Genomic DNA, 24,022 nt, shown 5'->3' on the forward strand with positions numbered 1-24,022 from the left:
ACAAGCATGTACACAAGAACAGGCAGAAGAGGAAGAGTAGGCCAAATAACTGTAGGGGAAGCTGGGGCAATCATAATGGAGGAGGATGGTGATAAAGATGGTTTGTGACCCTTGCCCCAATCCCATTTCTATGTGCATATGGTATCTACTGAGATTTTATTCTGCTAAAGTCCCATCTATCTTCTCAATATTTATTGCAAAGTCTCAGCAGGTATAGAGAAGCATAATTGAATAGTCCCTTATCTTAATTGCAACTCATGCAAAAGGCAGCAACGAGGATCCTTATGGGGACATTTTTAAGATCGCACATCTTTCAATGCACACCAGCTGCATTAGTTACCTGTTGAATTCCAGATCAAGTTTAAAGTTTAACCTTTAAAGCCATGAGTAGTCTGGGATTTTTGTATTGGTGGGACCACATCTCCCAATATCACCCCCAAAGGTGATGTTGGATTTTGGTGAATTCTGTACATCACAATATAATGTCTTTAGGACACTATAAAAATGTTTTGGGGAAGAAGTTCACCCAACTCTCTTCTCCAAAATGAGTTCAGCCCATTATATTTCTCTCAACCTGGTTTTTTCAAAAATCGCTGAACTAGCAACCTCCCCCCACCCCCCAACCTGGGTTGAAGATGATTCCTGCCTGCTGAGCAAATGCCAGGAGGAAATGCTTTATTTCTCCAGCCCAAACCTCTTTCTTTTGTTTCTATCACTTGCACCCCACATTTTTGTGTGCTGTAGGAGATTCTCCATGGAGATTCCCCACAGAAGTTTTCTCTGCTTGCAGCAAATCTGTTTGCCATATCATTATAAAAAGATGAATAAAGTTTGTTTGGCCTAGCAATTCTGTGTGTGTGTCGTTTTTCCTTTTTTTTTGTTTTGAGGGGGCTGACTGTGAAGCTACAGTAACACAAATATGCACATATTCAGCTTCTCTAGTTGTGTCACCATAGCTTTACAGACATCCCCCTCAAAATAAAAAAGGGAAAATGACAGAATCGCTAACTAAACAAACTTTACTCAGCTACTTTTTACAGAAAAATAGCAAATGGATGAGCTGCAAGCAGAGGAAATGTCTGAGGGGAATCACCATGGAGAATTTCCTGTAGCACACAAAATGGTGGGCACCACTGTGAAGCTGACAAGAGTTGGGAAACAAGATCCATTTTGGCTGGCAACACTTGTGTTTTCCTGCACTGGGGGAACACAAAATCCCGAAACAGATCTTTTTATAATGTCCTAAGACACTATATTTGTGCTGTGCAGAATCCACATTTCTTCAGGAAGTAACCTGGAAATCTCTGGCCCAAAGGATATTTGACTAGCCTCAACCAGGGTCAGAGCCACTGGCGTAATGCCCATTGGGCAAGGTGGGCAGCTGCCCAGGGCATCACCTTGTGGGGGGCATCAAAATGCTGGGTTCGTTTTGGGGTATTTTAGTGGTTTTCCATTTTTGGCCTGCAGGGGGTGCAGTTTTTAGTTGGGTGGCACTGAAATTAAAGCAGAGTCATCGAGACTGTCCCAGCTATTCCTCAAGCTTATGAGGTTTGTCTCAGGGATTAGGTTATGGGATCTCCTTAGGCAGTGCCCCTATCCCCCCCACAGTTTCCGGAGCTAATAGGGCTACAGCTTGAGGGCCATTACTTTGGCCCCCTGAACCAAACTGGACTGAACTTGGGGTATCATTAGAGCAGTCTCCTGATGAGACCCCTGAAAGTTTTGAGACTGTGCCTTCTGAAATGTGCTCCTCACAGCTCGTAACCTCTATTGACAGTAATGTGAATTGTCTGTAGAATAAAGATTCTTGGGCAATTTCTAGGATAGCCTGCAGGTGCATTTGATGTATTGGCACCAAAATTTCAGGGTATCATCTCGAGATGATGGCACTTCTGTTTGGTGCAGTTTGGTTCAGGGGGGCCAAAGTTATGGACCCTCAAAGGGTAGCCCCATCTCCTTTAGGGCAAAGAATGGGGATGGGGCACCCCCCTTGAGGGCTTCTCCATAACCTCTTGGACCCCTCTAAACCAAACTGCAATCTCAAACTTTGGGGGGTACCATAAGGACAAAGTTTCCAGATGATATCCCAAGTGAAATTCTGGTGCCATATACATCCAAAAATGCACCCCTTGCAGGGAACATCCCAGAAATTTGCCCAAGAATCTTTGTTCTGCATTGAGTATTCTGTATTGCTGTCCATGGGGGTTGCAGGATGGGGGGGGACATTTCTGAAGGCAAAGTCTCAAAACTTTCAGGGTCTCATCAGGAGACTGTCCTGATGATACCCCCCAGGTTTGGTGCAGTTTGGTTCAGGGGGGGCCCTGAACCCTCAAAACTGTAGCCCCCATCTCCTATTAGCTCCCATTGGAAACAATGGGGGATGGGGCACCCCCTTTGGGAGTCCATAACTTTAGACTCCTTGAACCAAACCTCACCAAACTTGGGGAGTAGCATAAGGACAGTCTCCTGATGATACGCTGAAATATTGGTGCTGATATGTCTAAAAATGCACCCCTGCAGGCACCAATGTCCTGGTGCAAAAAAAAATTGGTCATGGTGGAGTGGCCGCCCATGGGGGGGGGGCATCCAACTCAGGTTTTGCCCAGGGCTACAGTTTGCCCAGGGCTGCCTCGGTATGCCCCTGGTCAGAGCTTTTTTAGGCCTGGTAGAATGTTCCGTCATCTAAGACCAGAGCCCTGCAGGATGTTGTACAGTTCCACAGGGTCTGCAAGATAGAGCAGTTCTACCAGGCCTAAGGCTGAGGCAGCTATGGTATCATTCCAACTGTCTGGCCTCCCCCCTTTCTCTCTCTCTATTTGTCTTCTTCCCTCCCTTTCTTCCCTTTCTTACTGGATTGCCTATTAAGACTCTTCTGTACATCTCCACATTGGAGTGTTTTAAATGATGTTAAAGTTTATATTGGGTGAGATGTGGATTTTAAATTGTACTGCACTGATTTTATTGTATTATTATATTGAATTGTTTGAGTCATCTGGAGCCTGGCCTCTGGCTGCTGTGGGGTGAGATAAAAGCCCAAAATAAGTAAAATAAGAGTAAAAGTAATCCATACATAGAAAACAAGATATAGTTCAGGTGAGAGAGAGGTTGGTGAGAGACCTGAACTGTCCATAGAATCCATGTGTTGCATAGACATACATAGCATAACATACATACATACTGAGTTTGAGCATGTTTCTCAGAGAAGACCCTGAGGCAGAACTCGCCATCTTTGAAAGGCTCAAAGGTGGATGGCACAATGAGGTACTCTCCTAGAGGCAGGTGGAAGCGTTTTGAGACTTCACGCAGGTTGATGTAGGTGTCAGAGCGAGCCACGGCTCTGTTTCTTAGGAAGAAATCTCTGCTTAGGTGAACATCCGTTTGATTTCCCAACTAGCGAGAACAAAAATGAAAAAAAAATCCGATTAAATCAGCTATCTCAAAACAAACGTGGCAAAAACTCTAATCATGGTGGAGGGGATACAAGCCATGCATTCTAGCCTTCATTGGACAACTTTCATATACATTTGCTTTGCTGGAACCCAGAGACTACTCATCGAAAGTAGGGAAATGTACAGGTTGAAGTTGCTGCTCTTCCTCTCCTTAAGGGGCAGGGGAGCTCCTTGGGCCTGTCTGCCCTTGAGCATTACAAGTTTTTTCTTATGTGCAACAGGAAAATAATACAAAAGGAAACTGCATCTGGACAAAATTAGCTGAACTAAGGTGGAAAGAACAAAATGACATGGTGGACGCATGTGCGAATCTACTAACGAACTCTGCACCACTCATCTTTCTGTAACTGATAGCACACACTTGTACAAATGCTGTGCATGAGCTGTAAAGCCAAATAGCTGCCATAATGAACAATGGTGTGGAGACAAATAATCACTGTTTAAACACCATCTTTACTGATTGTCTTTCAAAATGTGACTCATGGAAAAAGCCATACTAGTAAGGTGGAGTGTGTTTGAAACAGGGTGTATTAGTATTTACTGATAACATATCTATCATTACCAGAAAGGTCATACTGTAAACATATTAAATACATTCGGCTCTGAAATTGGATCTAACTTTTCATTATAGTTATTTGACACGATCCACAGTTTTGTTTTCTGCCATAACCCTGAGTAATCTTTACTATGATACTCTAGCCTAGCAAGATCCTAAACAAGAGTTTTAAAGGACAGATACATTTAACTTTCTTCATTTGTTCAGAGCTAGAGTGTGATTTCTTTGATAGAGGAAGGAAGTGAGTCACCAGGTTACTTTTCTCCATGCTCACTCTGGGGCTGCAGAGCATTGTGAAGATTAGAAAATCAAGGGACACATGATTGGACTGCAAACTGTGTAATTTACTGCTACCCTAGAAGCCTGGGTAACAGTTTGGCAAAAACATACAAGACTAACAAGTCCACCAGGATTTGCCCAATAGTCTTTCAACAATTTAGTCTGTCCATCAGTCATAAGATCGGAAAAGCAAATCAAACCAAGGGTAGTCAGAGAGGAAGGGTGAGTCCAGATTTCCCTGATCAATTCACCAGGTGACTGAGGGTCAAACACTGTCTCTCAACCCACTGGGAGAAGGGGCAAAATTAATGTTGCACTAAGCACCTTGAGGGGGAAGGGCAGGATAAAAAGATAATAGGCAAATATAATTAAAGATCCATCTAGCCAGCAAACAGTTTCCATTCCAACAATAGCCAGCCAAATACCTCCGGAATGCCCAAAAGCAGAGAATGAAAGCCGACATTTTTGTTAGCATCTGTAATATGCTTCAGCATGCTATATTTTACATTGCTTTCCAATTCTGTAATCCAGCTTTATTACATTGTTTATAGTGTGTTTTTATTGCTCAATTTTCAAGTTCTGTAATATTTTATTCAATTCGTGGTTGTATGTATTACTGTTCATTCTGGATTCTCTGATTTTGAAATCCAGTTTTAATATTTGATGATATGTATTATACTGTTTTATTGCACTATGTATTATGCTATTATATTATTTTTAATTATGCAATCTGCCTTTGAGTCTCAGTGAGAAAGGAAGGCTATAAATGAAGTAAATAAGTAAATGGTATGCTGTCACTAAAATAAATAAATGGTATACTGTCACTAAAATAAATAAACCTTCCACTATTAATTGTTTGGTCTGCATATGTACAGTAACCCTATGGAAAGTTTTTGGGGTGGATGGGTTTTACTGGTATGGCTGAATCAACACCCAAATGTTCATTTCAGAATAGCAAGAGTGAGGAGAGGACATTTTATTTAAACAAGCTCCAAATAATGGTTTGAGGGCTGTGTTGCCACAGACACCTGTGTTCATTGCAAATAAAGGATGATAATAGTTGCTCCAAAATTGAATGTTTTTGTACACAGCCTATAAGAACACTGCTCCCCAGGAAACTTAAATATCCCCGTAAGTCACTGGGGCAACTGGCCTGTTCAAGAAGTGATGGATTGTCTACATGCTTAGCCCTGGCAGACAGGGGCAGGTTGTCACCATTTTGAAGAACATTCATTTCCAGAATAGTTCATATACCTCTTTTGGAACCTGCAAAAAACATAAAAGAAGACCGATAAAAAATGGAACTTAGATGTTATTCACAAACACTTGGACAAAAGGACAATAAATAGAAATTCATGGATTAAACTGGGCTTTTTGTTCAAAGCAACTACAATTTCCTGTACCTCTGAAACCTTTCAAGGTTTCTGTGAACTACTTCTGCTCTGAGTGTGGCCCAACAAGCTTCTTGAAGTATTTCCCCCCTTTGGCATTCAATCTAGCACAATGTGCCAGAGGTCAGCCATGATGGAGTAATAATACTGAATGTTTTACTAATAAGATTATTATGGAAGAAGGCAGCATGCTCTATGTGAATAAAAGCTCAGACAACCATTTCCTACCAAGATTTTTTACAGGACAATCTTAAAAAACAGAGTTCAATCGAATTAGAAGGGTGTAGATCTGTTAAGGATTGCAGTGCCAGTCTCCTTCTGCTTCTAATTTCCTTGTCTTTCTTAGAGCCAAATGGTACCATACCAGAGTTCTAGTCTTTATAACTAGGTCATGAAAAGCAGCCACTAGGAAGCTGATATAGGCTGGGTTGTAGCAGTGGTAAAAGGGGGGGTACGTTTTGTGTCTTCTTGTTTCTCTTTTCAGAAATGCCTCCTCTGAGCTTTTCTAAACCCCAACAAGTCAAGACAGTGGTTACCAGAATTGTGCCAGTCTTTCCCCCTCCCTCAAATTAGGACTTATTTAATCAAATGGGAGGCATTCTTGATCAGGAAACTAGGAGAAAGGGAAGAGTTAACATCCCCTCTTTCCCCAGAATCACACCCTCAACCCAAGTCAATCACCCCACTTGTTGAAAGAACTGTATAATGCCTTTTGTAGCAAACACACTAGCACTCCAGAGGGGACTGTAGAGCTAGTAAAGTGTATAGGTCACTTTCCTCTGCATCCTTCCTCTTGCCTACTGTGTGATTGGTCCATTCCACATAGCACAAATAAGACGTCTGGGGGACATGTTAAAAAGAGGCAACTTTTTTATTTCACTCCAAACACCCAAAATAAGATGTCCCCTCTCATTTGTTTTCTGGACAGCACATGCATCAGGGGAGAAAAAGGGCTTTTTTCTGACCCATGAGTAAGCTCTCTGGTCAGTTTCACCCTCTGCTTGCTCCCAGTCCTCTTTTCAGTAGGAATAATCTGAGTGGCTAAAATTCTCACATGTGTGTCTGCATATCTTTGAATACAGCTCCTCCAAAAAAATAAAAGAATTTTAAAGGAAAACTATATATTACCAGAATCAGCAGAATCAGCAACTAAATACTTTGGGGGCTGAAAAGGTGCCCAGGATCAGAGTCTGTGAAGTAAACATCCTGGGGCAACCTTCTACAAATGGAGGCAGGGAGAAACTCTTCAGCAGCACACAAAATGTTGGGAGCAAGCGGAAGTGAAACTGACCAGAGAGTTTACCAGTCCAGCAGGAAAAAATAAGATGCCTCCTGAGCAGAGGTGTAGCTGGGCCAAACTGCGCCCGGTGCGCATTCTATATTTTCCATCCCCCATGCCCCCCCGCAGCACCCCCCTTTCCCCCTTTCCCCCACTTATCTTAGTTCCTTTCCTTTTTCTTGAACTTTTTCAGGCTGCAAAAGGCCTGTTCACAGCAAAACGGCCTGATGGGAACTATACTTCCCAGGAGACCTTGTGAGCCCCAAGGCTCCTGATTGGCTGTCATGCCGTATTGTGGCGGGAACTTTTCTTCACACCATCACGTCATAATGTCATAACGTTATAACGAGAATACGACACCCCCTATCTCCCAATTGGCTATCATGCTCTCGCAAGCATGATTACTGCAGGATTTCTTTACCACCACATTTTTAAAAACTAAACCAAAACTTTTTCCTGTTTAGATTGGTACAGAGCACTTATCTGTGCTTAGGCAGTGTGAGGTTTGTTCAGAGGGCTACTCCTGCACAGCTTAACATGCCTCTGGATCTTGATATGACAGAGCTGCTTGTCCTGATCCTGCTACTTCTCAGCCACCAGAGGAGGTTCAGGTCGGCTGCCCATGCCGCAATCTGAAGCATGGCAGCCTTGTCCACTGTGCCCACCATGGCCCCATCCTCTCCATGCCGGGGACGCAGAGGAAGGAAGTGGCTTGCGCTCGCGACGATACCAACGCCCCATTGGTATTGGGTTTTTCAGGGGATGGTTTATTTGTTGCTGACTCTGTCTGTTTTACCCAGAATGCTATTCTAAGGGTCTTTCTTCCATCCAGCTCCCCCTGCTCCATTGTCTAAGCTCAGCATTGCTCCCCAGCCTACCTTAGCTAAATAGCTAGAATGTCTATTCCTCCTTCCCTTTCAAAGTATAGAGCAGTGGTGGCGAACCTTTGGCACTCCAGATGTTATGGACTACAATTCCCATCAGCCAGCATGGCCAATTGGCCAATTGGCCATGCTGGCAGGGGCTGATGGGAATTGTAGTCCATAACATCTGGAGTGCCAAAGGTTCGCCACCACGGGTATAGAGTATCTTAACAACAAAGGACATCCATTTCTTTTTGAAATTAACAAGTTTACTGGTCCTGATACTTTAAAACAACATTCTGCTAAGCAAACCAGTTCCGAAGCTAACACAGTCATGTTTGGTTTTCTTTCTGTCTGTCTTTTTTTAAACAGTCAGTTCACACAAGAAGAGTTCCAGTCATGGACTCCAGCAACACAAGTAGTTTGGCTCTTACGTTGTGAGCCCTCTGGGCAGGGGCCCCATCACAGGCATTGCTGAATTCTGGATAGCACTAAGCATGCTGTTTGGTATTATTGTCACTACAAGACAAAGACTATGATGTTTTCAGACCAGAGCACGCTCTAAGACTTCCTAGACCTCACAGCTGGGTACTTTCTCACTTGTGATCTCAATCACAGCTGGATATGAAAGAGATAATAATTTTTTCCAGTGTTTATCATGTAAGAGTTTAAAGCAGCCAACTTGCCTTTCATTGGAAAAAGGGGAAGAAATGACCACATTAAATATCCATTACAGTTTCATTGTAAAGACAAATATGTTTACATAGATTATAGCCTCACAACAAGGCAAACAGTTTTGTGGAGAACTTGTCTTAATACAACTAAGAGTAATCAGTTTTGCTTCTCTGATGTAAAGATTTGGAACACCCAAGCTGGGAGTTCCAACTTCAGTTTGGTACCTGTGGCTCTTATTTTAATTATTTAGGAAATGTATACGCTGCCTCTTCAGTGAACTGTTCCAGGCAGCTCACAAAGTAAAAAGTGTATTGTAAAATCATAAAAACAAGTATATAAGAAGTATTATTAATAAAACAAGCCATAAAAACAAGATGGGGCATGAAAAAGATGGAGCCCCTCAGTAAAAAGGGTAGATTCAAATAAATACTTTGGCCTGCTGCCTAAAGAACAGTGATGTAGGTTCCAACAAAGTCTCAAGGAAGAGGTAATTACGAAGGTGAGGTGCCATCACTGAAAAAAAATCCTGCCGCTGATTACCATCTGTTCCTCTGGAGATGGGGGCACAGATAGTTGGGGATAGGATCTTAATTGGTCAATTGGCTTGGAGCTCACAGAGTTTCAGTGTCTTTTTGAAGTCTAAATAAATGTAAAGCAAGTTGACCAGTAGTATCAGTTAGACACAGCTAAGGAATAACTGTGAGTGCTGTACCTGATAAAGGGAATATCCGATACTGAGCAGACCTTCCCCCATCCTCTTCTGCCTCCTGCGATTCTTCTGCATCAGGCCCACCAGTGCTGTGCAACACGGCTCACTCTCATTTCCTTCAGTGTCATTGTCTGGCTCATCCAGCCTAATTTTAAACTGAGGGTTGGTCCAGTATGTTGCTAAAAAGGCAGACGTATGAATATACAGAGGGTCAGAGCAGAATGAAAGGAGTGCTCCTGTGCTGCTAACGCAGCCAAGTTCATTGTTGTTCTAGCTGCAGGGAATAGTTCTGAGGGGAGAACTCCAATTTGGATTTCAGCCCAGTCTTTCCATTATATTATACCCCCCCCCCCACTTCTACAAGCTGTGCTGTGTATTTATTGCAGTAATAGCAAATTGGACTACTAATAGGCATTCCTCAGGGGAATAAGGATCAACTGACACAACCACTCATTAATCCCCTGTTCCTGGGCCAAATCTTCTAAGATGCAAGACTCAAATCTGAGCTGGAAAATTAATGTTCTTTTTAAAATAAAACTCACTAGTTGTAAACTGTTAAACTGCAATTACATCCAGGTCCATGGATGGAGGCTTGTTTAGAGTCCCATGATACTTCCAACTTTACATCATGACATGCAGGTTCTGACCCTTAAGGATGGAGTGGGATGCTGCTCTTCTCACCAACTATACCTTACATCCACAGTCATTACAAGGACTGCTGAATGGATGTGCACTGGCCTGTCCCAAGTGTTACCAGATCCAGACTGAATCGGAAACCTGGTGCTCAGAGAAAAGAGACCTAAGCTCTTTCCCATGCTGTTTTTGCAATCTGAAACTGCCCTGGGGGGCTGCTGTTTGCCCCAGTGTGGCCCATCAGACTCAGTACCACTGACTCACCAGCAGCAGCAGCAGCAGCATCTCTCTGGAGTCTCAGGCAGAGCACTTTCCCAACACCCGCTGTCTGCATTCCTTGAAGTATTGATGCTAAAGAATGAGCCTAGGACTTTCTGCATCTCAAGCATGTGCTCTGCCATCAAGATATAGTAACTCCCCTCTCCGTCCACAGCAAAATACCAAATTACTTCCATTTTTTTAAAATAGCAGCATTGGAGTCAAATAACTGAGGTTGCTAGCTGTCATTGTGATAGCAGAATTAGGTACTATAAATTCTTCCACAATTACATATTTACAGACATTTTAAGAGAATCGCCACAGCATCAAATATACCAAGTAAAATCATGTTTTTTACTGTTTTACAGAAAAGCTATTTTCCGAATTGGAGCAATTTTTCAAAATGCTTAATTAACACATGCCATATTACTATTCTGGAGCTACAAACAGCACTACATTCAGAACTTAATTTAACATGGAACAAACAAAAACAACAGTGCTTTTGGTGTGGCGTTTTTCAAGGGCACCCATACTGAAAACTGAGCAAGGTGGATTTTAAAAAATTTCGACAATATGGAAACAGTATGGGATTTCTCCATTTAACATTTTAGATATCCACTGTAAAACCTTCAGTAGTCAGAAGCGTGCAAGAATGTAGAATTGTGTTCAAATGATGTTCAAATGATGTTCATTGCCAAAATGTTTGAGCTTTTGTTGAGATTTGAAACAGAAGATGAATGAGTGAAAGACTGCATGATGAAATGGGCTATTAATTTTGAGTACAGCAGGAAAACTGCATGGCAGGGGTAGGGAGCAAAGCCCTTAAAAAGACCATAGAAGTGGACAAAATGGTATGTGGCAATGGACTGCCCCATGCCATTTTGAAGGCAGATGGTCCCTCTAGGCAACAACTACCACACAGTTCACACTTTAAACCAGAGAATAGCAAGTTTTGCTTAAAGGGGAAAGCCCTAGGAAGCCCACGAGTCATGTTCAGAATGAGTACAAAGTTGTGTGAACTTAATCATTTAATTTGGGGGCTTCTGGCTCTTGAGTGGAAGCAGCCAAAGTACATCTCACTGCGTGTAGGATTTTTCATTTAAAAAATTAGCACAGCTCCCAATAAATGAATGCATCCCTTTTCTGACTTAGATGTGGCCATAAAACCCATCTACACTGAACCTTTGCAGATACTCTCACCCTTGTGGCACCTTAGATTGGTCCAGCCAGAACAGAGCCTTTGTAAGAAGATTCTCACACTTCACATAATTGACCTACTTCTAAATAACAAATATAACTCATTCGCAAATGTATTGTTGGTTAGTGAGTTGGTTAAAACATTGCTGTCCTAAGTGTCGTCAGCACAAGGCAGTTGCCAACAACAAATCCTTTAAAAATAAAAATCTAATACTATAATCAATTTTAAAACATATCTGCAATAATAAAAACAAAGAAACCATACCACAGCAGTGGATCTTTACAGATGGATGCCCTGCAGAATAAAAACATTTGCACCCCCTATGCCGATAGAAAGAAGCAGAAGAGGAGCAACTCCACACTCCCTCTGTGGGGAGGGCATTCTACATGCTTGAGGCTTGAGCAGGGTAGGCCCTGGTCATCACTGCTGTACCTCCTACTTTGAAGAAATGGAGCCTGAACCATTGATTCAACAGCAACATGTTTTTTAAAGGAAACAACTGAAGCCATCTTCAAGAAATCCTGCAATAAAAATCTATCCTTTTTGTCAGTAGCAATGAACCATGATGAATGGTTTCATCCCTCCCAGAGACTTTACCTGGATAATTTTGGCATCCACCAGCTGTAGATCCTCTCCGCCACTGTCCATTGAACAAGGACTGGCTCCATTTATGAACCTCACTGCTTGACAGGGTGTCAGGAGTCAAGTTGCAAATCTCAAGTCTTGTAAACTGCCTCTGAAAATCTGAGAAGGACATCCTGCCACCAGAAAAGCATGCAAGAACGCTTAGCAAGTCTGGAACATGGTCATACCCTCTTGTCTTTGATTTGGTTTCTTCAAACAACAACAGCATGAGGAAATAACTTGACATTTTTATTCACAAAGTTCTAGAAATTGCCATCAATATTTAAGACCTAAAAATTCTCAGTGTTAAATGTTGTTTAAGCCACTCTTGCTATTCTTAGATTATTGTGGGTTAATCTCTAGCATACTTGTACCTGCCTTGCAACTGGTAACTATTTCCCACATTATTATGGTAGATTTCACAGCTGCCAGATCTTTAGCTGGTTGTTGGCTTTTCATTACAATAATAGTACATTTTGAAATTTTGAGAAAGATGTTGGCCAAAAACAAATGCAAGAGCTGGAAATTATTATCATTGTAGATTTCACGGCTGCCAGATCTTTAGCTGGTTGTTGGCCTTCATTACAATTCGAGCCTCGCCCAGAGGCCTAGGAAGTTGTAATGTATCGGTGTAGTATTCGTGCGGATCCTATTATTATTATTATTATTATTATTATTATTATTATTATTATTATTATTATTATTATTATTATACACGGCAGCCAGATATCACTGTCGGTGTTGGTCTACATCACCATCGAGCCCCAGCCAGGGGCCTAGGATGTTGTGAAGTATCAGCTAAGGATGCTTGCGGAGCCCAGCAGCACGGCTTTTTGAAGTTGACAGATGTTGATTTTGTCTATGTTAATTTGTTTCAAGTGCTTCCCCAGGTCTTTTGGGACAGCACCCAGTACGCCAATGACCACTGGCACCACTGCTGCTGGTTTGTGCCAAAGGCACTGGATCTCGATCTCGATCTATCCAGGTATTGTTGTTGTTTTGTTGTTGTTGTTGTTGATGTTGTTGTTATTATTATTAAACATCAGATAAAATACACCATAAAACATAAAAGTAAAAATACAGTCTAAAAGCCTAAAATCAAGTATCAGATGGTGATCAGTAACCAAACAGAGCAGCCCAGAGATCTTATGCCCCTACAACTAGCATACAACATAGGGCAGAGAAGGGATTATTGTTGTAGATCCCAGACCAAGAAAGTACTCTCCCCAGCAGTTGCAAAGAAGAAGAGAAACAACCGACTTTGTGAAGCCCAATAATGCTAGCACTCCAGACAGTCATCAATTCTGCCTGAGAAAGAAGGGACCCACAGGAAGTTTCTGAAAATGTACCAAGTGCTTTGACCTCACCTCTAAGTCAAGGCAATCAGTCCATATGAAATGGCCTGAAGGAACTTAGTGAGATGATCATACCCTCTCGAGTTGAGTGGGAGGGTACATGCACATCTTAAATTGATGTTATTGCTATGTTGAAACCACTGTTTCAGTGAAAAATGACAACATGGCACAGGCACACACACTTTGTACTACTATAGGGGTCTCCAGGGATACTCTCCAGTTTCACTTTGCACAGGGGCCAGCCAATCCAGAGGCAACAAAAAGTGCTTCTCATGAATAGTCCATGCAATGTGAGAGCACAGCTGAGAATTTACCATGTTTGCATTCTACCGAAGTCAGTGACTTTCCTTGCTTGCATTTTGAAAACACATCTGGGAAAGTAGCCAGAAAATGACAATACACAAGAATCTTTTGAGTGCTGCAGTCATCAGGAGTAAGTATGAAACACACAGCACATAAAGCTCCTGGGATCTTCTCTGAAGTTCACATCTCTTCCTCATGTCTCACAATTCTGACATTATAGAGAACTGCCTTCAGCATTTTCTGGCTGCTTCTTTTTGTACAACTTTTCAAAAACTATGCGTAATTAAATGTCATTTTTCAGTAACATTTCTCTAGTAACATTTCAGTTACAGGCTGTAATCCACTCAAACATAGATTGATTTGGCATACATATTTAATAGTAGATTATGTTGGTTATGTGCATTAAGAGAATTTTCATCCAATGTTTCTACTTTAAAAGCACTCTCAGTGACTAACAATCGAAATCAATATACTGTACATTTCCAATATAAAAGAAGAAATAATAAAATTGGACATGAAATCATGTGCTTCAGAAATCAGCCCTTGCATTGATAACGAAAACACAGGTACACAGGACAGACTTCATTTATTGCCTAAAATACTTTGGCATAGGCCTCAGCTGAATCTGCATAGTCAGGATGGGAAAAGAACTTCTTAATCAGGATACCATCATTCCAGTAACCAGCCACAACTTCATGGCAGAGGTACATGGAGAAGAGCCTGCGATGGATACCTTAACTGACAGTCAAATTCATACAGGAGCAAACTGGACATTGAGATGTGTATGGAGTCTATCATTATAACTAATTCTCTGTGGCCACCTCTGTGGATACTTAAATCCCAAGATTGGAGTCATGGAAAGACAAGACAGATCTTTCGACAAACCTGAAAAAAAGCCCAGGAGTGCCAAAAAACAACAATTGAAATCTAACAAACAATACATTGGAGGGATTAAAATAAAAGCAGTTTTAACAAGTGAATGCTCTCAGTGACCATTGCTAGGCAACTGCAACAGTACAGCCAGCCCTGGTTTCGATTAGTAAAAGGCGAGGGAGGGGCAGAGCCCTTTCCACTGCTTTTTTAGCATTTGAGGGAAGACTTATTGAAGACAGACACAACTGAAGCCATCAGGCTACTTTCATGACTCACCAAGGCCTGGCTGCTTGCTACTGTTCAATATCAGCTACCCCACACAAAGGTAAGTGTGGTGTGCTGGTTAGAGGTTCAGATTAAGATTTAGGAAATCCATGTTCAAATTTCCACCCTGCCATGAAAACCTCCAAAAAGGGCCTGGAAATCTCTCAAACTACAACTAGGGTTGCCACCTTCCCCTGACCATCAGTGAGGGTGGGGGGGATCTTACCAGGATTAAATGAGGCCTAGGCACCAACATCTCCTGCATGATGACATCGCTTCTAGAAGTGATGTCATCACATCAACTTTATGGTAGAAATTGTTTTTACCGTAGAGTTTTGCCCAAATACCAGAGCATCTCCTCTGTCATTGCCTATGGGATAATGTCACTTCTGGACCCCTTGGGGGGAGGTGTCAGGGGGGTGCTTATCTGAGCAAGATGGATGTACTCTTGAATCATCCAGCTCACTTGGCAACCCAATGCCTCTTTTGGTATATGTAACCAGTTCTTTTATATGCCATCTATGCATTCTTTCTTTGACCTACGCTTCATGGCTTTACATGCTTTGTAGTGAAGTAGGCATCCCCTGCCTCACCTAACCCATGAGAAAATAGTTACGTCTGTTATCTTGTTGTGGGCAGGAGACCAGGTGGCTCCTCTGCTATCTGTTTCTGACCTTGGGGTTGGGCACGCTCGCAGTCTCAGCCCCAGATGCTTTCTCTGGGAATTTGAGAGAGGGGATTCTTGGGGGAATATATGAGACCTGAGATGTCAGTTTCATTAGAACTGGCTTTGCCAATTGTTATGCTTGACTACCTCATCAATATACGCTGCTAAATATCATTTTGGAGTTCATTTATTGGGCTATGGTTCCAAGACCTAACAGGAGGAGCCCAAAATTGAGTATCCTCTGCCACCAGTGGGGGTTTGGCAACCCGAACTACTACATCTCTAGACTACAAAGATCACTTTCCTAGGAGAAAATGGCTGTACTGGTGGGAAATTAAACCTTGCTGAGGTCCTTCCTCTCTCTAAGCCCTAGCTCCTAACTCAATGTAACTGCTTCAATCTACAAATCAATGCTGCTAAAAGATATATGTAACCAGCCTGCTGTAACCACTGCCATCTGGAACATTCTTTCCTTGATCTTTACTTTATGGCTTCACATGCTTTGTAGATAACTAGGCTTCCCCTGACTGTTCTGCTCCCCAGGTGGTTATTTAGGTGCCTGCACCCGGCCAAAGCAGAATGTAAGACTCACTGACTCAGTTAACAGTTCAATACTTAAAGCTTTAATTGTAACAATGTTGACAGACCTTGACTCCTCCCGGGTCTAACTAAATAAAGGTTACTTTGTTGCAGAAACTTTCTGGAGTCTGGAATTTATTGTAAATACTGTGAGACTATAACATCTATAACTGTTTAACTTAAATACTGTGAATCTATAACATCTTTGACTGTTAAATACTGAGAGTCTAAAACATCTTGGACTGTCTAACTTGTTGCTGTCACCCAGCTCCTGCTGGCGTTCCTATCCGCGCTGCTGTCACCCAGCTTCCGCTGGCCCTCAACTGCCAAATCAGACACAGGTTGCTGGGTAATAACTGTCAGTAGGAACACCAGCCTCCTAGGGGGGTTTCTAAAGGACAGAATGAACTAAATTCGTTCCTCCCACTGAATACCTGTACAAAAACATAGCTGTCCTATACTAACTGTGGGGAAACTAAAGGGGAAATAAATGCAAAGTGCTCTGTGGGGGCATGACACCTCGCATTTAAAACTTCCTCTGGAAGTTTTACCTTTATCAACTTCCATTAACTATACTTGAAACTATTCTTACTGTACCTACTCTTTAATCACCTCATCTATCCCTAATACATAATATCAACTATGCTAACTGTAAATTTCCTATGCTAACTATAACTATAAACTTTCTATGTTAGCTATAAACTTCTGGACAATCTTGATTGCAGAATTCAAACTGCTTGTGGTTCACTAAAGTTCAACTGCTCAGGGAACTCTGGAATAAAGAAGAATCTCCATCTTCATTCTTAAAAAATCAGGGTTAAAAGTCATTAAGTAGCAGAAAATGGATGTTTTCCACAAGACATTTATCCAACCGCTACAAAGAGAGGGAGTCTCCTTTCATGTTTGTCTGTTGCAACACTGTGGGGTCTGAAGCTCTCAGGTTATTTCTAGAGTATGTTTTGTTGAGTTGAGCTGTCGCGATCATGTAAAGGAAGGCAGCCATTCCTCCGCCTTGTTCTTGGAAAAGCTGAACTGTATTTCATCAATTTCATAAAGTCTCGTTCTTCACCTGTTGCTTTAGTTGTCTTTTATTTTAACCTTTAGCACTCTGTGGTCCCTCTCTCTCTTGAACTACTTCTACCACACATTAATGGCTAAATGGCCAGAACCTCCGTCCGGAGATTCTTTTTTTCCTTCATCAAGACCATCGCCTCCCACTTTTGAAGATTCATGGTTGGGGTTCTTCCCATTTGCTTCTTTTTTGTAACAATAATGGCAAAATATTCTCTTCCATCTCTTCCAAAAAATGCATTAGCCAAAGACTGCACCTGTTATTGCCATTGTTTGTGGTAGTGTACTCTTTTAAATCTGAGGCTATAGTTATATCAGTCCAATTCCCTGAGTTTTTTTAAAAGTTAACAAAAATTGCTGGTGTTAAAATGCTTGGATTTTCTGGGTCTGATGAAATTACGCTAAAGGCTGACTATTGAGTATAGAGACTACTTCATGCCATCAATGTAATCCAAGACTCTCATGTGTGTGAGATTGCTAATATCATTCAAAAAAGCATAGCATCCAGGGAGTCTCTTTATTATCCCTATCATTCTCTCCCATGCTCCTCCCATATGGGACGTGATGTGGTGGATTGAAAAGCCATTTGCAGCCTCTCCTGCTTGAGAAATTCTTGTGTGTTCTGAGAGAGTGATATTTTCGATTTTACTTCCTCTGTTTAAAGTGTTGACCTTGTTATTTTCTCTCGAACTTGTCCAGAACAACATCTGGATTCTGTGACATGTCTGGAACACCTCTCTAGAGTGCCAACTGTTTACATATGAGATCATCTTCTGGATCTGTGGATGCTTTTCTATCTCCTTTCCTGGTGCACATCTCTCCTCTTTAGCTGCACCAGAGGGATGTAATAATCAATCCTAGGCATCAAATCATCTATCCTTCAGGTTCTGATTCAGTACCCATCTCTTCTTCTTCACTTGCTCCTTGGATTTTGCATAGCCAGCTGATTTTTTTGCTTCTTCTGCAAATACAAGACTTCGCTTTTCTGCCCCGTTGATGGTCACAGGAGCATCAGGGTACACTGTTACTTCAGATGAATTACTGATGGATTCATCATGCTCTAAATAACTGGGGTTTTTCCATGCTTCTTTGTAGTGCTTTCTTAAACGCTGCAGGTATGCCATTTGACAATGTAGCATTTGCGTAACTCTTGTCTCTGGGTTCTCTTGAAAGGTAAAGGTGCTGATCCAATTTCCTCTTGCTCTGCTATCCCAAGTTAAGCTGACACTCTCTTTCCATTATGGTTAGTTTTATCTTCTATGGACAAGGCTGGCTGGTCATCATGGACTGTACTTTAAAACACTGATGACTCCAACTCCTATATGCTATGATGTTGTATCTGGATGTGATTTGGGCAGTCCAACATCTGCATGGTCGTCCATTTGGCATAAACCCCATGCAGAAGGTGTGTGCATGTTCAGGTGCATTCTTTGTGGTTCAAACAAATCCTGGGCCTAGGAATGGTCCACCCCAGCCTCCTAACCTCTGAGCTAAAATGGCATATCTCTGGGGACCTTTCTAACTTGTTCTTTGACTACTTAACACTTCTGGACAATTCCTGTGCCCCGATAAGCAGCAGAATTTTAGCATTTGGGTCAAGCTCTGGTATCTTGTCTGCTATAGACCCCAGGTGCTTCAGTGATGCGTATGCTTTACGTTTTTGTTGGGATTTGTCTTCTGCCTTTCCTTTAGGAATATGTTGACATTCAAGGAGAGTAGGTAGCTTTAAATTGCTCTCTGTCCCATCAGTTGATTGCAGAACAAATTCCAGGTGCTGTTCTTTTTCCTGTCATGGGATTTGATTTCCACCACATGTGGTCATGACATATTCCTATCTCTTTCTGAGTGTATAAGTTAAATATCTCAAAAAAACTCTGGAGTGGCTTTTTAATGAAGTATCGCTTTGCTGCCTAATGCCACATACATAATGCTATTTGATGTGTGAAGCTTTTGAGTAAATATTCATGGTGACAAATCGGATGGTGGCAAGTACGTACGTCTTTTTTTTGTTCCATCGCGACATGGCAGTGCATGTCGCTGTTGCCGCTCTGTCCCTCCTTTGGTTGTGTGATGGTTTCTCCAGGATATTTTCTTCTGCCTCTTTGGTCTCTTTCTTTGGTAACTGGAAGTGGTTTTCAGTGCGATGTAATGTTGAACAATGCTGTTCACTGGAGCATTCTTGGCACTTTTACCTTTCTTTTTGCATTCGCTGGCCATATTATAAGGAGACTTTGAAAGAGCAACATTTAAAAAAACACACAGTTTCTAAGTTGCTTTTATGTGGTAGACAGGCGCCTCATAAGCAGGCATTTCTCTGAACTCTTTGCAGTCATTGAGGTTGTGCAATTTTTTTTATGAACTGGACACATAATTTCCAATGGCTTACTTGGAGAATTGTTTAACTGAGTTTGTATCTTGTTCTCTAGTTCTTCCTCTAACCATAACTTCTGAGGTTTACATCTTTTTAAACTCTTGGAACGACTCTCTTTCTCTCTAACACCTTGGTACAAAGAAGGGGAATCCTGTTTGAGGATCATCATTTCTTTCTTTAGCCATTCTTGGATATAAATCTTACAAGATATGAATATGGTGGATAAATTTCTTTGCTGATGGTTCTCTTTGTAATTAAAAAAACTTTCTTTACCCCATTGCTCTTCTTTCAGGGGAAGGGCAACTTGTTTCGATAACTTCTCTTTGAGTCAAATGCTGATCCAAAACATGCAAGTCCCTGGCAGCTCAAGGTTTTTTTTTTGCAGACTCCATCTCTGAAAGCAGATCTGTCACAATCCCACAGTTTCTTGCAATCTTTCATTGCAAGTTTGGGAAAGGTTTTTAAGCCTTTTGTAGAAGTGAAGCTTCTATTTCTGAAGATGCTCCATATCTTCGCCTGGCCTAATCTACTCCATGCCTCGCTCTAAAGCCACATGTGGAGGGTTTCTCTTACATGTGCTGTATTAGACCTTTCTTCTTATTTGCGCTTTCGGGACGCATGCTTGTTCTATTTATTTATTTATTTTATTATTTAATTTCGTATACCGCCCTATCCCAAAAGGGCTCAGGGCGGTGAACAATATAAAAGCATATATAAACATAAATATATAAAGTTTAAAAAATTTCATTCTAAACAGTATCCCATCAACCCATATGCAAACCTCCTGAAGAGCGGATATGGGTCCCGGAGCGATAGCATAGGGGAATCCCCATGCCAGCAGGGGAGGATGAAAGCAGGGCACCTTCACGGCTGGTCTCTCCGGCGTCCGGTGGATGTTAGAAACCCCAACCAAGCTTAGTAAGCAAGGTCAGCTCTTCCCCGGGCATCTAGTTCTCAGGGTCTCTTTTGAGAGCTCTCTGGAAATGTAATTTTCCAAAGTGGGTAGTCTTCTGGCTTAATTCGTAGAAAAACTTCTTGAATGCCTCTGTCTGCTAAATCTCTTTCTAGGATTTCTGGAAAGGCAGTTTACAAGCTTTCAAAACATCTGGACAAATTTGGGATGTCAGGGTTGTATAATGGGATTTGTTAGTCTGATGATGCTGGAGTAGAGTATAACTGTGAAGTTGATACTCCAGGTACAACTGTGTCTCTCAGGAGACTTGCTGCTTCTGTCTAAAAAACTGTAGAGTCTTGTAAATTGGGCATCCCAACTGGATTTGTAAAGCGTTTCTCTCTCCTCAATTCTGTTCATTTGCTAACTGGACTGTTGCTTGTTGATTACTTGGGGCAGCTCCTTTTGTGGTACCTGTCTGCTGACTCACCACTACTGGTGCAAATCCATGCTATGCTGTGGTTGGAATCCGGGACCATGGATTGCTGCAGTAACTCTGGACATCTGGGACATTAGTTCTGTTGATCTCTGCAGGCTGCCAGGGATGTTCTTCTGTCACTCTGAATTCTTTCCTCGGAATCAGCAGTCACTTCTCCAAAGTTGGATGACTGTTGGATTAAATAGGAAGATACCTTTCATCATAGGGTCTTTCTTTCCCTCTATTTCCCTCAGAGTGAAGGTGTAAATAAAACTCTTCTTTAAGGCTGCCTTGCTCCAAAACTTCTGAGCTCAAGCTATCAGCTTTTTCTTCTGCCTTTGCTCTTTTGTTTTAGTAAGTTGGACAAGGCTGCTTCTACTTCTTTGCTTCTTGTCGAAGCCTCTTCCTGAGCTTTCAGCTGGGCTTGATGTGCCTGATGGGTCACGCTTCCCTGGGCTTTTAACTGTGCCTGATCGTCACGCTTTCCCTGGCCTCCCTCAAGTGAGCTTGTTCTTTCGGAATGATTTCTTCTTCGTTCTGCTTAAGAAATCTCACTTTGTTTTGCAGCAGTCACGCTGCATCAGCTTTGGCTACTTCCAGGATCTCTCATTTCCATAGCCACTCTTTGGGAAATCCATTACAAGAGGTAACTGCTATAATTTGAGCTCTGGACTTAGTGCTTCTTGTTCTGTGGGATGTGTGGGAAGATCGAGGTTTTAGTTGCAGATTTACTGCCACACTTGTTTGGCACTCTAGGGTGTGGGAACCTTTCTTGGAAATGTGAGGTGACATTCCTCTCTCCTATTCCTCTCAAGTGGGGATTTAAAAAGTGTGCTAAGCAGTTGGTTTGGTGGATTGTTCTTCTTATGCCAGGCTGGATCTCTGATTGTTGACTTGCTTGCAATCCCCTGAAACTTGCTGGATAAACCACACATAATGTTGTTAAAGAAGTTTGCCTTTTCTCTGATCCTTCCATCTCTTTCTTTGTCTTGATATTCAAGGTTTCTGATGTATTCATACTTCTAGGAGGGAAATCAGATCTCCCAGCTGACCTTTCCATAAAGAAATTCGTTGTTGTAAGGTCTCCTTACAACTTTAATATTTCTCTCTTCTTGTACAAGGCATTTTCCTAGATTGATAACTTGTTAGGAGTCTTCCTACACGCCTTAGAGCATTTGAGCTGCAATACATTCACCTGATCTCTTGCAAAGATGCTAACATTTTGGTAGTGTATTTTATTTCTAGCATTGCTTTGTGAAATAGAGTTTGTTGGCTCTTAGGGAGTTTCTTCTCTTCCTGCATTGCCGGGTACTCCTAGCAAAGAAGACTTCAATTTTCCTATGCCCAGCTACTTTTAGGGCTTGTAGGAACCAATCTCTCTTCTTCCAGTGCTCTTAGCAAAGAAGACCCCCCAACTTCCTATGCCCAGCTTCTTTAGGGGCTTATAGGAACCACTCTCTCTCTCTCTGCCGGTGCTCCTAGCAAAGAAGACTTCAATTTTCCCTATCCCCAGCTACTTTAGGGCTAATAGAAACCAATCTCTCTCTTATGCCGGTGCTCCTAGAAAAGAAGACTTCACTTTTCCTATGCCCAGCTACTTTAGGCTTATAGGAACCAATCTCTCTACTGTTGCTAGGCAGACTTTCTTGTTCCCTCTTTACTTGCTTCTCACCCACTGAAAACTTTCAATTCGGCCTTTGGAAACTGGAAACATTCAAGCTAGACTGTTCTGCCTCCTATTTTAGGGTGCCTGCACTCCGGCCAAAGCAGAATGTAAGACTCACTGGACTCAGTTAACAGTTCAATACTCCTAAAGCTTTTAATGAAATAATGTTGATAGACCCTGACTCCTCACGGGTCTAACTAAATAAAGGTTACTTTGTTGCAGAAACTTGGAGTCTGGAATTTATTGTAAATACTGTGAGTCATTAACACCAATAACAGGTTAACTTAAATACTGTGAATCTATAACATCTTTGACTGTTAAATACTGAGAGTCTAAAACATCTTGGACTGTCTAACTTGTTGCTGTCACCCAGCTTCCGTTGGCACCTAACTGCTGCTGTCACCCAGCTTCTGTTGGCCCCTAACTGCCAAATCAGACAGGTTGCTGGGTAATAACTGCCGTAGAACACCAGCCCTAGGGCTTCTTAAAGGGACAGAACTAAATTCGGTTCCCTCCCACTGAATACTGTACAAAACATAGCTAAACCCATACTAACTGTGGGGAAACTAAAGGGGAAATAAACAAAGGCTCTGTGGGGGCATGACACTGACACCCTGGTCCCATGAGAAACAGAGTTGCATCTGTTATCCCGTGGGGACAGGAAGCCAGGTGGCTTTCTCTTACTATCTGCTGCTGACCTTGGGGTGCCTTAGTTCCTGGGACTGTTTTTCACAATTTCTTGGGAAAGTGGAAGGGGGGATTTGCAATGGGATAAAGGGGATGGCAAAAGCCAGGTTTGTCACAACTGGCTTTGCCAAGCTTTGGTGCTTCGATGCCTTATCAATAAATGCTACTGATCAATACTACAGTGTCCGTTTATTGGCTTAAAGTTCAAGACCTAACAACTTCACTGGGTTGTTGTGAGGATAAAATGGAGAAGAAAAGAATGATGTAAGCTGAGGTCCTCTCTGGGGAGAAAAGTGGAGTGTAAACAAAATAAATAAATAAATAAACACAAACACACACACACATACATAATGCAACTGAAGTTGGGGGCAAATAAAAAGGTAAAACCAGAGCTGCACAGTTCTCCCTGGGAGAAGCTGCCAGGAGAAGGGAAGGAGGGAAAGCTGAAGACAGCGTTGCAAGTAAAGGTAGCTAGTTACTTTCCCTTCTATTCCTTCGCCATATTTTCTAGGAAGTAGGTTTACACTGAGGCCTGTTCATCATTACATGACCATATTCCATTAAAGATCATACCAACTGAGAGACTCTCACCAAAATTCACCATCATCTGCTTGCTTATCCAGAGCCCTTTTTTGTGCGGGGTCAATATAATTCCACTCAGGAGCACTGCAAGGACACAAGAAGAGTGAGTAGCTACTACAGTTTCCATTACAAAGTAATGTAACTATATGTTTAACAAGGCGCAGTGGTAAACATCATCTGCAGAGATTAGCTCTTTTATCTTATACAATACATTTGTGAAATGTAAATCAGTAAAGTACACAGTTGGAAAAGAAGATCTGATCACAGAACCAAGCATACAGGAAAGCTGCCCAGCTGCTGTGAAATGAAGGAATGTATAG

General features: G+C 42.0%; 1 protein-coding gene across 1 annotated transcript in view; it reads right to left on the reverse strand.

Moving 5' to 3' along the window:
* The window catches only part of LOC125438524 (calpain-8-like), a 73,916-nt gene that overhangs the window by 18,778 nt on the left and 31,116 nt on the right, over positions 1-24,022 (reverse strand). Inside the window, exons 8-12 of the mRNA XM_048506959.1 lie at positions 23,712-23,786; positions 11,888-12,048; positions 9,205-9,380; positions 5,539-5,550; positions 3,179-3,390 (exon numbers count right to left, since the gene is read on the reverse strand). Of these exons, the coding sequence (XP_048362916.1) occupies positions 3,179-3,390; positions 5,539-5,550; positions 9,205-9,380; positions 11,888-12,048; positions 23,712-23,786 (636 nt within the window). The remainder of the gene's footprint in view (positions 1-3,178; positions 3,391-5,538; positions 5,551-9,204; positions 9,381-11,887; positions 12,049-23,711; positions 23,787-24,022) is intronic.

Source organism: Sphaerodactylus townsendi, linkage group LG01 (assembly GCF_021028975.2).
Source record: "Sphaerodactylus townsendi isolate TG3544 linkage group LG01, MPM_Stown_v2.3, whole genome shotgun sequence".
NCBI classification, from domain to species: Eukaryota; Metazoa; Chordata; class Lepidosauria; order Squamata; family Sphaerodactylidae; genus Sphaerodactylus; species Sphaerodactylus townsendi.